The sequence below is a fragment of the Microtus oregoni genome, unplaced genomic scaffold (genome assembly GCF_018167655.1).
Source record: "Microtus oregoni isolate MIOR12 unplaced genomic scaffold, Mior012 000019F_ref0000042, whole genome shotgun sequence".
NCBI classification, from domain to species: domain Eukaryota; kingdom Metazoa; phylum Chordata; class Mammalia; order Rodentia; family Cricetidae; genus Microtus; species Microtus oregoni.
The window spans coordinates 39,645,526-39,660,555 of NW_024543078.1; the positions used below are offsets into that span (position 1 = coordinate 39,645,526).

Here is a 15,030-nt window from a genome sequence, read left to right on the forward strand (position 1 = left end):
TTTAGTAGCTTTCACAATCAGTTGTCTCAGCAGTTATTATTTGCCCATTAACAGTCAAAAATCCAAAAAAAAAACACAATAAAATACAGAATCCAGATTCTGTGTCTTTTTAAAATGTGGTTTATCATTTTTTTGTTACTCTATTCCCTTTTTAAGGACTTTATTATTTTTAAATCTATGACTGTTTCTACCCCTTCTCTTCTCTCTCTCAAGCCTATTTTTTTAAACAGTGTGACCCAGTAAATGGCCTTTATTGTCTCACTCTATCCTTATTGTATATCTGTAACCTTTCCTATCTGCATGAGCCAAACAACTGGTGTGTAACTTAGATCATGGTGTGTTGGTACAGACTTCTCACCCTCAGTTTCCAATGAAAGCTTATATTTGATTGCTGGTTGACCAAATAATAATGTAAGATCTTAAAAAATGCAATTTATATGAGCTCTTTTGACATTTTAGCCATATCTTTAGAATTCTGCATTTGAACATGGGTGTAATTTTTACATTTAATATGTGATACTGGTGTTTAAGCATGTCTTAGGCAAATAATGTCCTGCTGTTTTAGTATTTGAGTCAATTTTTTTAAGGATTTTTAAATTTCTTGCAGATTTTAGCAGCTTGTTATCTTACTGTCTTCTGTTACTTTCTGTGATTTACAGCTGGAGGGGGTTCCTCGTGCAGCCCTGTTCTCTCAAGAAAACAAAAAGGTGATTATTTGAAAATCCAAGTCTTGCGTTGTATTGAACTACAGTTTCTGTGTTTGCGTAATGCATCAGGCTCTGCTTATATTTCCTCCCTGAAGAGTGAATGCATGTGCAAGTGCCAATGCCGTTGTAATCTGAAGTTTTCTGTCCTTTAAAAATTGTTTATATCAGAATTGTTTATCATAATTTCTAATGTTTGAGGTCAAAGATCTGCAAACTTTCTGCAATGGACCAGAGAGTAAATATTTTAACCTTGTGGACCAAAGGCTCTTGAGCTACTTCCTTGCCTTGTGGCCTCCAAACAACAATATATAACGAGTGAGCTGCTGGGTCTGACTGTTTTCCAGTGAGATCATAAAGATGCAGGTGGGCTCAGTACTACTTTAGAGAATGTACCGCTGTATTTTATAAAGGTACTTTCCTTTGTAATAAATTTTTTAGATTCATTGAATAGTTTGTTTTGTTCATCATTTTATTCATGCCTGGTTATCAATTTTTAGCCATATTTAACTTTTTTGCATATATATTCTTTTTGTTTGTTTGTTTTTGTTTTTTTGAGACAGGGTTTCTCTATGTAACAGCCCTGATTGTCCTGGAACTAGCTCTGTAGCCCAGGCTGGCCTCAAACTCAGAGAGATCTGCCTGACTCTGCCTCCTGAGTTCTGGGATTAGAGGCGTGTGCTGCTATTGCCCAGTGCATATGAATATACTGACCTATTTATTTTTATTACAATGTTTTTGATATGACCTGGTAGCTTGTTTCTGATATGACCTAATAGCTTTATACATGTGGCCACATTGCAGCAGCAACCATTTTCTTTGGCATTATAGCTATCGATGGGAAAGAATTTCATTTTTATTTTAAAATCTTAAAAGAGATATATTTGTTTTCTGTGTTGTAATTTGAACATTTGAGTATTATTTGCCATATTAAATTTGATGTATTTTTTTCCTTTTTTAAAGTTTTGAGACAGGTCCTCACTGTATAGTGCAAGCTGGCCTTGAACTCAGAATCTTCCTGCCTTTCCTTCCCAAGTGCTGGGTTTGTAGTACACCTCATTTTTGAATGAGTTCTTAACAGGAATAACATTCCAGTTCCCACTGAATTAATGGAACATTTATTTGAAGATTTTTTTTTAAATATTTATTTATTTATTATGTATACAATATTCTGTCTGTGTGCATGTCTGCAGGCCAGAAGAGGGCACCAGACCTCTTTACAGATGGTTGTGAGCCACCATGTGGTTGCCGGGAATTGAACTCAGGACTTTTGGAAGAGCAGGCAATGCTCTTAACCACTGAGCCATCTCTCCAGCCCTTACTTGAAGATTTGGGGAGCCAGATATCATAATGCACACCTGGAGCCCGGGGCAGGAGTCCTTTAGACTATATGGCAAACCTCGCCTCTTAAAAAGAAAGCTGAGTGTTTGAGCCGTCAGAGTGTTAGACCCTTACTGAGATTTTAGAAAGCACTGCAAATGTTTAAAGGCCAGAAGAATCCTAAGAAATATTATGCTTTATAGATCTGTGAACACTTGGTGAAGTCAGTCTGCTAACTTATTCCATACTTACTTTGTCCAGAGATGGTGACAAAGGTGATATTGAGATGATTTCTGCTTTCTACTATTCCTCAATGTGATAATTTTTTATTTAGACCAGTGATTTTAAAACTTTTTGTTATAACTGGAAGAGTCTTTTCTTCAAATATTGTGCTGGCTAGTTATATATCAGCTTGATATAAAGTAGAATCATTTTGGAAGAAGGAATCATAAGAAAATGTCCTCACTAGACTGGCCTGTGGACAAGCCTATGGTCCTTTTCTTGACTGATGATATAGCAAGGTCCAGATCACTCTGGGTGTTGCCATCCCTGGACTGGTGGTGCTGGGTGCTATGAGAAAGCAGATTGAGCAAGCCAGTAAGCAGCATTCCTTCAGGGTTTCTGCTTCAGTTACTGCCTCCAGGTTCCTACTCTGATTCCCTTACTTTTTCCCTAATTTGCTTTTGGCATGGTGTTTTATCACAGTGATAAAACCTAACTGGACAAGTGTAACCTGACAGATATAAAATAGATAAAAGCAGAGTTGTGGAGCACGTAGAATTTATCCACCATTAGGAGCAGCCCGGAGCCTTTTCTTTTTTTGGCAGTCCTCTATCTGTCCGTTTGTCTGTCTAATCTCTAGTGCATTGGTAGGTGTTTTGCCTACATGCATGTCTGTGTAAGGTGCCAGATTCCTTGGAATTGGAGTTATAGTGGGCTAGGAATTGAACCCCTGATCCTCTGAAAGAGCAGCTAGTACCCTTAACCTATGAGCCATCTCTCCAGATCCTGGCAACCTTTCTTTTATGTCTTCAAGTAATCTGCCCTAGGGGCCTCTCCCCAGAACATAATCATCAGCTACTGACTTGGAGGGTAGAAACGGCTTCATTAAGATCTAAATTCACGGTTCTTGGGTCTTAATTTCTTGAGTCTTTGATTTCTTTTTTTTTAAAATATTTATTTATTATGTATACAATATTCTGTCTGTGTGTATGCCTGCAGGCCAGAAGAGGGCACCAGACCTCATTACAGATGGTTGTGAGCCACCATGTGGTTGCTGGGAATTGAACTCAGGACCTCTAGAAGAACAGCCAGTGCTCTTAACCTCTGAGCCATCTCTCCAGCCCCGAGTCTTTGATTTCTTAAACTACATGTTCTGTTAATGAAAGACTTAGTATTTATGTCATATTGCTGTGTTAATTTAGCACAGATTTGTGTCTTCTTTGATTATAAGCTTGTGTTTTTAATGATGCAATTTTATAGTATCATTTTTACTTTGCCTCAGTGTGACGAAATAACTGATATAAAAAACTTCAGGAGAAAGATTTATTTTTGGCCACAGTTTCAGAGGTCCTGGTCCATCATGGCAGGGAAGGTGTGATGGAGGAGCTCATCTCACTGCAACCAGAAAGCAGGGGCTAATTCCTGTACTGATGGGCTTCCTTGGTCTTAATTTTTTATTTCAAATTGTGAGCACCAATCTTCCCTCTTAGTTACTCAGTCCTCTCTGGAGATCTCTTAGGCATTTCTCACTTCAGTCAAGCTGACAATCAAGATCAAACCATAATGGTGGTGTTTAATGATGTTTGAATGTAATATAACCATAAAGATACTTAGCCTGATTTTTCTTTCTAATATGATTTTAAACATAAATTATAAAATGTATTTTAAAAACGTTGCAAGAAAATATTTGTCCTCCCAGAGTCTTAGCTATAGTCTAGAATATGAAAAGATAATAAAATGAAAGTGACTTACTTACATGTAAGAGTTTGTTTTCAAGTTTTTATTTGCCATTGGAGGTAGAACATGGATATTCCAAGGGTTGATTGATAGACTTGCACCTTTTCAGCTATAAGCAACCCATTCATTAAGTAATAATAAGTTATTTAACTCATTGCAGCAATTAAAATCAGTAAAAGATTACTTCGTGGTATATTCTCTTTTCATTCTTTAACATTGCAGTAACATAAAACACACGATGGATAAATTGTATGAGGGTAAATTAAATATACTTGTGATTTCCAATTTAGAATGCTTGTTTTTTGATTTTTGTTTGTTTTTCGAGACACAGTCTCACTGTATAGCCTTGGTTAGCCTAAAACTTGCTGTATAGACCAGACTGTCCTCAAACTCATAGAGTTTTCTGCTTTCTGAGTGCTGGGACTAAAAGTGTATAGTACCATGCCTGATTATTTATTTGCTTTAAGAAAAACCCTTATTTTTAATAAAATTCAAAAGTAATATTTTTGTATTATTTCTAGGCAAAGTGCTCTTAGGAGAAGAAGAAGCCTTGGAAGATGACTCGGAGTCCAGGTCAGATGTCAGCAGCTCAGCCTTTGCAGGTAGTTGTTGTTTGTCAGCAGCCAGTGTCAGCCTTCACTCACTCCTACCATCTCATGCCCCCTTTATCACCTAAGCCTGCAGATGGCATTGTGGGGCAGGGATGACTTTTGTAGTTCAGCTGCTTTTGTAATGTTCACTCTGAATGCGTGTGGCTGTGTGCTTTTCTTGTTTTAGGCTATTTAAAAGTTAATCATCCTTGCAAGTAGTCATGTAAGATTATTTATGTACTTTAATAAACACAGGTATTATCTTAAAACACTAATAACTATATAAAATGCTGACAGCTTTGGTTATGTTTATTTTAGGTAAATATAAACAAGACCTCTTGATATACTTGGTAAGGAAAATTTGAATAGTGTCAATGGACTTTCCTCCTCATTGCTTACAAGATAAGAAGTCAACAGAAGAACTTTGGCCTACCTAGACTAGTATAAAACTCAGTTACCTGTGACCCAGTTGCCTTCACCTGGTTACTGCTCACACCTTGTTTGTTTTTTGAAGTGATTTTGTTTTTGTGATTATTGTTTTATTTCATAAAACAAGCCATGCTATCAGCTTACTAGAAGCACACACTTTTTTTTTTGTTACAATCTACTATTCCCAATCATCGGCAGCTTTCATTTCCTGCAATACAAATCACCCACTTAGTTTTTGCAAGTCCTTCCAAACATATAAGGATGAATAAATGTTAAATATTATATAATGGGCACCGAGTGATTTTTATCTCACATCATGTTTGTAAGTGGGAATTTCAAAATTCAACTAGGAAAATATGGAGTGTGTTTATCCTATAGGAGGCTAGGACTGGAGTGGAGGTGAGGTGGAAGAAGGCAAGCCTACCCTAAAGGGATGATGCAGTCACTGCTGTTGTTGCTTGTTTAGAGTTCCTGTGAGTCTTCTTGTGTCCCTGACCAGCTGCCTTTGAGTTACACATGTCCTTTGTGTGATTTAGAGTTGGTTAAGACTTGCTTTGGGTTTTATTATAGAACACATTTGATAATATTCGCAGCCATAAAGAATCTACTTGTTTCAACCAACTCCTCTGTGCTGTTCAATCTTTTTTTCACCATGCTCCAAGTTGTTTCATCGTTACAATATTCAATATAATGAACTTTTTGTCATTTTGTATACCTTTGATTTCTAGCCTCTGTGAAGAGTGAGATTGGTGGAGAGCTTGCTACTTCTTCGGGTGTCTCCACTCCTGGTTCTGTAAGTCATGACATCATCACTGAGCAGCCACGGTCCCAGCACACACTTCAAGCAGACTCTGTGGATTTGTCGAGCTGTGACTTGACCAGTGCTGCTACTGATGGAGATGAGGAGGACATCTTGAGCCATAGCTCCAGCCAGTTCAGTGCTGTCCCATCCGACCCTGCTATGGACCTGAATGATGGGACCCAGGCCTCCTCACCCATCAGTGACAGCTCTCAGACCACCACTGAAGGGCCTGATTCAGCTGTGACTCCTTCAGACAGTTCTGAAATTGTGAGTGGGTAGAGGGTGGCCTGGTTCTTCTGTTCGTCTTCCCGAGTTCATTTGCTAAATGCCCACACTTGGACCTATTATTTTCTTTATTACTTCACATTAATAGTGCATAGATGGTTAACAAAAAACTTGACTTTGTTTGATGCCTCCATTGAAAAAAATCACCTAGTATCTTTTGTATTAAACTATGGAGGTCAAAGTCAAGTTAATTCTATGCGTCTTATTCACTTGCCATATCTTTACTACCTGATTGGACCTGGTTGTATAGCTACTTTAAAATCTTCAAGGAGCTTGTTATTGTAAATGCCTGTGGTCTTAATGAAATGTGGTTGTTAATATTAATACTGTGTGTTGTTTTGGAACTTTTTCACCTTTCAACATGCTTACACCACATACCATTTTGTAGTAGCACATATCTCTGTCCCTGTGACTTCTCAAAGATTGTATAATCAGAAAGTTTGGTGCAAGTGGGTGCTGAGTTGTGGTTTCTTTGTTTGCTTGCTTGACAGTTTGTTGTTTTGTATTTCTAAAATAGGGTCCTAGCCTAGGCTGGCCTTAAATTTGAGGTCTGCCGCCTTTAGCTTTGAACTGTTGGAAATGTAGGCATGATCCACACCTAATCTACATTCTGAATTGCTGCTTTCTTCTCTTCCTTTTTCTCTTCTTTTTTTTTTAAAATATTTATTTATTTATTTATTTATTATGTATACAACATTCTGCCTCGATGTATGCCCGCACCCCAGAGCAGGGCGCCAGATCTCAGTACAGATGGTTGTGAGCCACCATGTGGTTGCTGGGAATTGAACTCAGGACCTCTGGAAGAGCAGCCAGTACTCTTAACCTCTGAGCCATCTCTCCAGCCCCCTCTTTCTCTTCTTAATTTAGTAAAATAACATATAACAAAATCATCTTACCTATTTTTCAGCATTTAGCTCAGTGGTATTAAATATATTTAAACAGTCAAGTGGAATCACCACCAAAACTTTCATTAAGTTCATCTTATGAATCCTAGCCCTTTGTAAAGACATGTGCACTCTTCTTGTAACCATTGTTTTTGTTGACAGTACAAGTTTGATGACTAGGTTTTTCATGTAGCTTGCTTATCATGTGGTATTTACCATTATATGACTGACTTACTTGACATAATGCTCTTTGTGTAGCATGGGTGAGAATTTCCCCATTTTTTAGGGCTAAATAATGTTCCATTATATGGATAGGCCACATTTTGCTCATCCTTCCATCTTTCAGTGAATATTTGGGTTACCTTTACATTTTAACAATTATGAATAGTGGCACTATGAACATAGATCTACAAAATATCTCTAAGATCCCGCTTTCAATACTTTTGGTCATAAACCAAAAGTAGAACAGTTTTTACATTTAATATTAAGTGCATATAATTAAATATTAGCTAGTGTAGAATATATTTTAAGAATATGGCAGGATATTTTGACTTGCCTTTGAATTTTATATTGTACCCTGCATTTCTGAAATATAAATGAGATACTAGACTGGATATAAAACACAGAATTCAAGTTAGAGATGAGTATGTGTTGTGACCACAGGAGCTGAGGAGATGGCTTCAATAAGTTGCTTCTATGCAAGCATGAATTTGGATCCTCAGTTAAAAGGGTACTGCACACTTGTAATCTCAGCACTGGGAAGGTAGAGACGGTGACTTGCTGGCTAACCAGTCTATCCCAGATGGGTAAGCTCCAGGGTCACTGAGAGACTTGTCTCAAAAATGAGAGCAACTAAAGAAGATACTAGTCATTGACCTCTGGGCTTCACATACATGCTCATAAATATGCATACACCTACTCTATACACACACACACACACACACACACACACACACACACACACAATATGACTGCAAATATCTGATCTGGTTCTGCCTCTCCAGGTGGCCAATTGATGTTCCTTATGATGATAGTGAAATTCTTCACTTTACCTGCTGAGCAGTTGATCTGTTTTTAGAGAGGCTAGGTAAACCCTCTCAAGGGAAGACAGAGCGGTAAATTTATTTTCAGTTGTTCTTGATTATATAGAATATTCGTCTTTTATTGAAAAATTTGGAATATGTTTTTCATGATACAGAAAAATTATTTTGCGTTTATGGTATATTTTGTATGTGTGTGGTGCATGCATGAGTGTGCATGCATCCTTTCCTCTGCATGCTCAAGTAGAAGCAGAGGCAGGATTTCTCAGTGAATTGGAAGCTCACAGTTTTGGTTTAGCTAGTTGGCAGATGAGATTGCAGGACCTATCTCTATCCATCCCTGACCCTGGTGCTGGGGTTTATTGGCCTGTGCAACCATGTGTGGATTTTTACATGTGTTCTACGGGTTTTGAATTCAGTCCTCATGCTTGCAAAACAAGCACGCTTAGCCACTGAGCTATCTCCCCAGCCCCAGTGCACCTTACTTTTTGAGACAGGGTTCATACTGAACCCAAAGATTACCTTTTTGGCTAGACTAAGTTGGTCAGCAAACTTCTGGTACCCACTTCATCCCAACCCCCAGAGCTGGGGTGATAGATGCATGCTGTTACACCTGGTTTTACTTAGGTGATAGGGATCTGAACTCAGGTCTTCATGCTTGCACAGTGAACACTTTGCCCACTGAGCCTTATCCCCAGCAGCAGTTGCTCAGTTTTCAGGTAAATTACACAGAAGTGTCAAGTAGATAAGAAACATTTTACAATATGGAATTGTTGACACAGAAATACAGCTCTCATCTCAAAGGGGATAAGAGTAAGTTTATTCTGAAGCCAAATATTAGTCACTGTGGCCCAAGAACACAGATTTAGGTTACTCTGGTTTCTATGTTCCTGTGTGGTGACAGTTTAGTAAGTTTTCATAATAATAGAAAAAAGAAATCCATAAATGAAGATAGTCTTCAAATACAGTGGTAGTTATCTCAGACAGGTTGAAGTGAAGTGGGAAGATTTTAATAAGTGGAAACTAGGGTTCTATTTGTACATCTTAAAGGATTTCTTAAGGGTTTAAAAGGTGTTAGATCAGTTGGGAGTGGTGGCCCACACCTTTAATCTCAGTTGTACCTCTGAGTTCAAGGTCACCTTGGTCCACAAAGCAAGTTCTAGGATAGCTAGGGTTATACAGAAAAATCCTTTTTTCTTGAAAAACAGCAGCAACAAAAGAAGCAAAGAAAAGATGTTAGGTCACAAACAGAAGAAGATAACAAATGACTATCAGTGGGTTGAAGATGCCAAAAGATATTTTGGCTCTAGGCTATAGTGCCCTCTTTTCTCCACATTCTTGAATGAATTCTCATTGGTTCTACCTCGCTGTTCTTTCCAGGGATTTTTTCCACAGAATCTGCTCTAGGTTCATGACTGGACAATATGAAGTATTTATAAATTTAGTGGAGATAATATGTTGTTATATTCTTACCTAAAAGCCTTGTCTTTGTTTTTAACTTACTGTAAAATTTGCTTATGAAGACAAAATTTTTTTAATTGAAAAGATTTCTACCTTCTCCCCGCCTCCCATTTCCCTCCCCCTCCCCTCAGTCAGGGTTCCCTGCTCTGTGGGAAGTCCAAGGTCCTCCCCCTTTCAACCAGGTCTAGGAAGGTGAGCATCCAAACAGGCTAGGCTCCCACAAAGCCAGTGCCATTGTCCTTGGCTACTCATCAGCCTACCCAGAGAATTTGAGTGTGGGAGATCTGGTCCCACCCCTCATCTGCCATAAGCTGGCATGAGTGAGGGAGGTATACTCCCACCCCCCATACTCTGCCTTTGGCAGGTGGGAGAGCTGGCCCTCCCTGAGGTCATAAGAACAGGAGAGCTATTCTGGCCCCCTCACTGGCTATAGAACTCAGGAGACTGGCCATTTCACCTCACCTGAGCAATACAATAGGGCTGGCCTTGATGGTACACATGTGGGTGAGCTTGCCCGGAGGGTATGAAGGTAGGAGAACCAGCCTTTGCCCCTTGCTCCTTGCTATTTAGGGTGAAATAGCCAGGGTAATGCTGGAGAGCTCATGCTGGTCTTGAGGAATTGGGGAAAACTGGTGGGCTGACCAACTCTGCAACCACCCGGTTTCAGAACCAGAGCTATGTGTTGGCCTACCCCAACATCCACCCCATCTATGTGATCTGTGGAGCGTATGAAGGGGCTGGTTCTGCAGATTCAAAACTATAGGATCTCCAAGACACAGGGTAACAGTAGGTTGTCCTTGTCTTGTGGGGAGTCCCAATGCGGGCCCAGGATCAGAAGTGTAGCAGAGACTAGAGGCCTGGAACCAGACCAATGACTCTTTGCAATGAACTCTTGCAAGTAAAGATATGTGTATACTGAAGGTTATACTGTGTGATTCACTGTCACACTGGAGCTTCCACATCCTTCCTTCCTCTCTCCCTTTTTCCTTTCAATTTAATTTTTATTTTTTTGGGGGGGGTACGATGGGGAGGCAGGTTGTATGAGTAGAGGGCAGATACGAAGGGATGGGGAAATGAATGGGACCAAGATGAATGATGTGAAAGCCACAAAGAATAAATAAAAAGTTTTATAAAAATGCTCAGTTCTCTTGGTGGCTTTTCCTTCATGTTGGAGGACTTGCCCCTGATAGTCCCCCTTCATCTGCACAGGTATTAGATGGTGCTGACAGCCAGTATTTAGGCATGCAGATAGGACAGCCACAGGAAGAAGATGAGGAGGAGGCTGCGGGTGTTCTTTCCAGTGAAGTATCAGATGTTTTCAGAAACTCTTCTCTGGGTAAGTTTACTTTATATGATGAAAATGTTATCAGCCTTAGATATCTTTACTTCCAAGAGGAAATTTTTTGGTATCATTTTTATTTTTATTTTTGAGTTGTAAATAGCAGCTGAAAAATGGCAATTTAGGTTTAATTAGATCTTGATTAAAATCCTGTTCCTTCATGTTGTCTTTGTGTAAATATAAACATAGTTTGATTGGAAACTTGTTACTTAATCATGATTTCTATTTTTAAAGCCCTTCAACAAGCACACTTATTGGAGAGAATGGGTCATAACAGACAACCTTCTGACAGCAGTATAGAGAAGCTTATATCCAGAGATGAAGTTGCTGAAGCGAATGACCCAGAAAGCAAGGTGAGCTACATAGGCAGGAGCTTGCTTGCATGTGAGGTGTTGGAATTTCCCTGGTTTCTGATGTTCTCATTGTTCCTGTCCCAGCGCTGGGCTTATTTCTTTGCTCTAGAAACACTGGACACTCCCAGACCTCTGTCCTTCTTTTTGCCTCTCTAGGAATACCCACAATCTTTTTTTGTTTTTGTTTTTTTTTTTTTTTTGGTTTTTCGAGACAGGGTTTCTCTGTGGTTTTGGAGCCTGTCCTGGAACTAGCTCTTGTAGACCAGGTTGGCCTCGAACTCACAGAGATCTGCCTGCCTCTGCCTCCCGAGTGCTGGGATTAAAGGCGTGCACCACCACTGCCCGGCTGAATACCCACATTCTTAACAGTTGCCTTGTTCTGTCTCCTCAGAATTCCCCTTACACAGTTGTAGCCTATGCTTAGCTCTGCCTTGCCTGATAATCCTATATCATTCCTTTGAGGCTTTTGCAGAGCTTTGCAGCAATTCTTGGTTTTGTTTACTCAACTGTTTAAAACATCTTTGTGTCGTTTGCTTTTCATGCACGTTACTGTATTTACAATAACTTTACATTCCTTGAAGTCATGAATATATTTTGTTATTTAATCCCATCAGTCAAAATGGCATCTTTGAAAGTGCCCTCCAGTTTTTTGTTATATCCTTTTAACCTTTGGGCTTCTCTAGCTTTTTCCTTTGTCTGGTATCCTTTTGTTCATGTGTTTGTTTTGTTTTTTTGAGATAGGTTCTCATTGTATAGCCTTAACTGGCATGGAACTCATAGTATCTTCTACATTTCCAGTAGACACTTGTGGCTTGCCAACTGTGTTTCTTGATTGCTGGGTTTTAACACCTTCCTGTGCACCTCTCCACAGACCTAGGGTCCTGTGTTTTAGGGTTCCAACTCTGTTTTTTTTTTTTTTTTTTTTTTTTTTTGAGGTCAGGCATGGAGGTAGCTAAGTATAGGCATCTCTGTTTCTAGCACCCTAGTGTGGTTCATTTTGTTGACTGAACTAGTGAATCAAATGTTTACTTCTCTCTTCTAGGCTTGCCGAATCAAAGGTGACATAGGACAGCCTAATGATGATGATTCTGCTCCTCTGGTCCATTGTGTCCGCCTGTTATCTGCTTCCTTTTTGTTAACTGGGGAAAAGAAAGGTAAGTACAGCAGAACAGCTGTAGAGTTGAGGGGGGATACTTACGGGCTTAGAAGTCAATTTGTTGGGTCTGTTGGCATCTTGTTATTGGGATGAACTTTACTTTCCATTAGTTGGTGAGAAAGGGAGGAAATGAGAGGGGTAGGTTTTGTTTCTTGGAAAAGGTTAAAGGAGTCTGGGTGGTTCCTTTGCAGCACTGGTTCCAGACAGAGATGTGAGGGTCAGTGTGAAGGCCCTGGCCCTCAGCTGTATTGGTGCAGCCGTGGCCCTTCATCCAGAATCATTCTTCAGCAAACTGTATAAAGTACCTCTTGACACCATGGAAAGTGCTGGTATGTTGAATATTCACTTCTTCCCCTCAGGTAGTCAATACTTAAGCTATCTCACAGTCTTGCCTTCTTTGTCATAGGATAGTGAGTGTTTCCAGTTAGCTTGGGTGTTTCATCTGTGTTGGAACTCTCCATATGTGCACATGGTTATGTCCTTTAGTCTCTTGACTCCCTTAGATGTTATATGTGTAGTGGAAGCACTCAAGTCATAAAAAAGAAGCTTAGGAATATATCTATTTATACATGTCCTGGATTTCTTCTTAAATCACAAGCTGCATTGTTAAGTTGCTGTATCACATTCACCTGGGTCAGAAATCGACATTCAGACTAAGACTTGCCAAGAAAGCACCTCACCCTGTTCCCATTGGACACAGTTGTTCTTGGAGCGAAAAGTATCTTCTATCTTTCTTTGAGTGACTGGACAAACCCATGTTATTGTGTTTAGAGTTAACAAATGTATACTAGATTGGTTGGTTCTAATCTTTATTTTCAAATGAAGTCTTGGAAGTTTGTCTGATAACCTGGAATCACAATCTAGAAATTCTGATGTATTGAGATAATTGGAGTGTGATGAATCTAGAATCTTTAAACCTCAAATATCTTTTACTACTTAGTATATTATGGTCAAGTCCTCTTTGCAGATGTAAAATATCCCTTTTCTTTTCTGAGAATGAAGCTTTATTTGTAGTATAAATTTGTTGATGGAGAAGGTTTAGGCTGGGCCTTTGTGTCCACAGAGGAACAGTATGTCTCTGACATCTTGAACTACATCGATCATGGAGACCCACAGGTCCGAGGAGCTACTGCCATTCTCTGTGGAACCCTCATCTACTCAATACTCAGCAGGTCTCGACTCCGTGTTGGCGACTGGCTGGGCAACATTAAAACACTGACAGGTAATGGACAATTTGTCCTGGTGAATTCTGTATATTGTTCCCAGGTTCATGTTTCATTTTTTAATTAATTAATTAATTTAACATTTTTTTTCATTTATTTTACATAGCAACCAGTTTCCCCTCCCTCCTCTTCTCCTGTCCCCTCCCCTTTCGCATCTACTTCCTTCCCCATCCACTCCTCCTTCATCTCCATTCAGAAAGCAATCATGTTTCTATACAGACATTTTTTGCTCATTCTTCTGGTCAGGAAATACGTTCTCTCTGGTGGACTGCATTCCTTTGCTGCAGAAAACTTTGAAGGATGAGTCTTCTGTTACTTGCAAGTTGGCTTGTACAGCTGTTAGGGTGAGTATAATGTTTTACATAAACTGTTCCTTGGTTTAGTGAGCTTGCCATTGATACAGTTAAATTTGGAACTAATAGGTCACATTTCCATAACATGTAAGCAATCATTTGCAGGAATCTACCACTTAGCTTTTGAAAAACATTGTCTTGTCATAATATTAAAATTTAATAAAGTTTTAGGTTTAATTATTGGAATCTTTATTTGAAGCATTCTTTTTCCTAAACAGAATGTTTAAAAATGTACCTTGCTATTATCAAATATCAAATTTGTTGAATTTTTAAAAATACTCTTTTAAGATTGTGGACTTGTTGAGCTGCAATGGTATTATGATTATTATTTAACTGGCCTTGTGTTTGTGAAAAGTGCCTTGGCTTCTCAAGTAAGAGTGAGATGGAATATTTCCTGTCAGCTGTCTAAGTCACAGTTGGCCATAGCAGAAAATTTAATCAAAGAAAATCAAAACAAAAACACAGTGGTTAAATCTAGGGAGGAGAATATCTTCCCTTTTTAAAATTTAATAACCTCAAAGTAATGTTTTTCTGGTTCCAACTTCTTAAGATTTTATTTTTTAATGGTGTGTGTGTGTGTGTGTGTGTGTGAGAGAGAGAGAGAGAGAGAGAGAGAGAGAGAGAGAGAGAGGGAGGGGAAGGGAGGGAGAAAGAGAGGAGAGAGAATGAGCTTGTGTATGTAAGTGCAGTAGCTACAGAAGCCAGAAGAGGGCCTTGGAACTGGAATTTGGGGTGATTATGAGTCATCTGATGTTGATGCCGGGAACCATACTCAGGTCCTCTAAAAGATCAGTAAGTGCTTTTAGCCAGTGACCCATCTTTCCAGCCACCAGCTCCTCTTTTTTAAATTAAGTTTTAGTCAGTTGTATCTTTTAAGCAAAGAGGCTATGCTGATAGCACAGATTCTATCTGGTGGGTAGACTGTGTCTGGTCTGAGTCATCCGTGTATAGGATACTTACAGGTTAATGTCTCTAGGCTCTGAGACTGTAGGGGAAATAGCAGTACAAGGCCCACTTAGTTTCCTTGTTCATCAGCAAAACCCAGTAACATTCAAGATTCTCCTTGATAGAAGTCCTTATGTAGGGCCTGAGGCTCCTTTTCATCCTCTTTCTTTTAAATTGATGATTAGTG

At 39.2% G+C, this 15,030-nt stretch overlaps 1 protein-coding gene across 2 annotated transcripts in view; it reads left to right on the top strand.

The window, feature by feature from the left end:
* Positions 1-15,030, top strand: part of LOC121459250 (huntingtin) — a 144,534-nt gene that overhangs the window by 37,765 nt on the left and 91,739 nt on the right. Inside the window, exons 10-18 of one of the 2 annotated variants that reach the window (XM_041668794.1) lie at positions 660-707; positions 4,505-4,588; positions 5,731-6,071; positions 10,684-10,810; positions 11,048-11,166; positions 12,209-12,320; positions 12,514-12,651; positions 13,386-13,544; positions 13,792-13,889. In XM_041668794.1, the coding sequence (XP_041524728.1) occupies positions 660-707; positions 4,505-4,588; positions 5,731-6,071; positions 10,684-10,810; positions 11,048-11,166; positions 12,209-12,320; positions 12,514-12,651; positions 13,386-13,544; positions 13,792-13,889 (1,226 nt within the window). The remainder of the gene's footprint in view (positions 1-659; positions 708-4,504; positions 4,589-5,730; positions 6,072-10,683; positions 10,811-11,047; positions 11,167-12,208; positions 12,321-12,513; positions 12,652-13,385; positions 13,545-13,791; positions 13,890-15,030) is intronic. The other variant, XM_041668795.1, reaches the window with a different exon arrangement.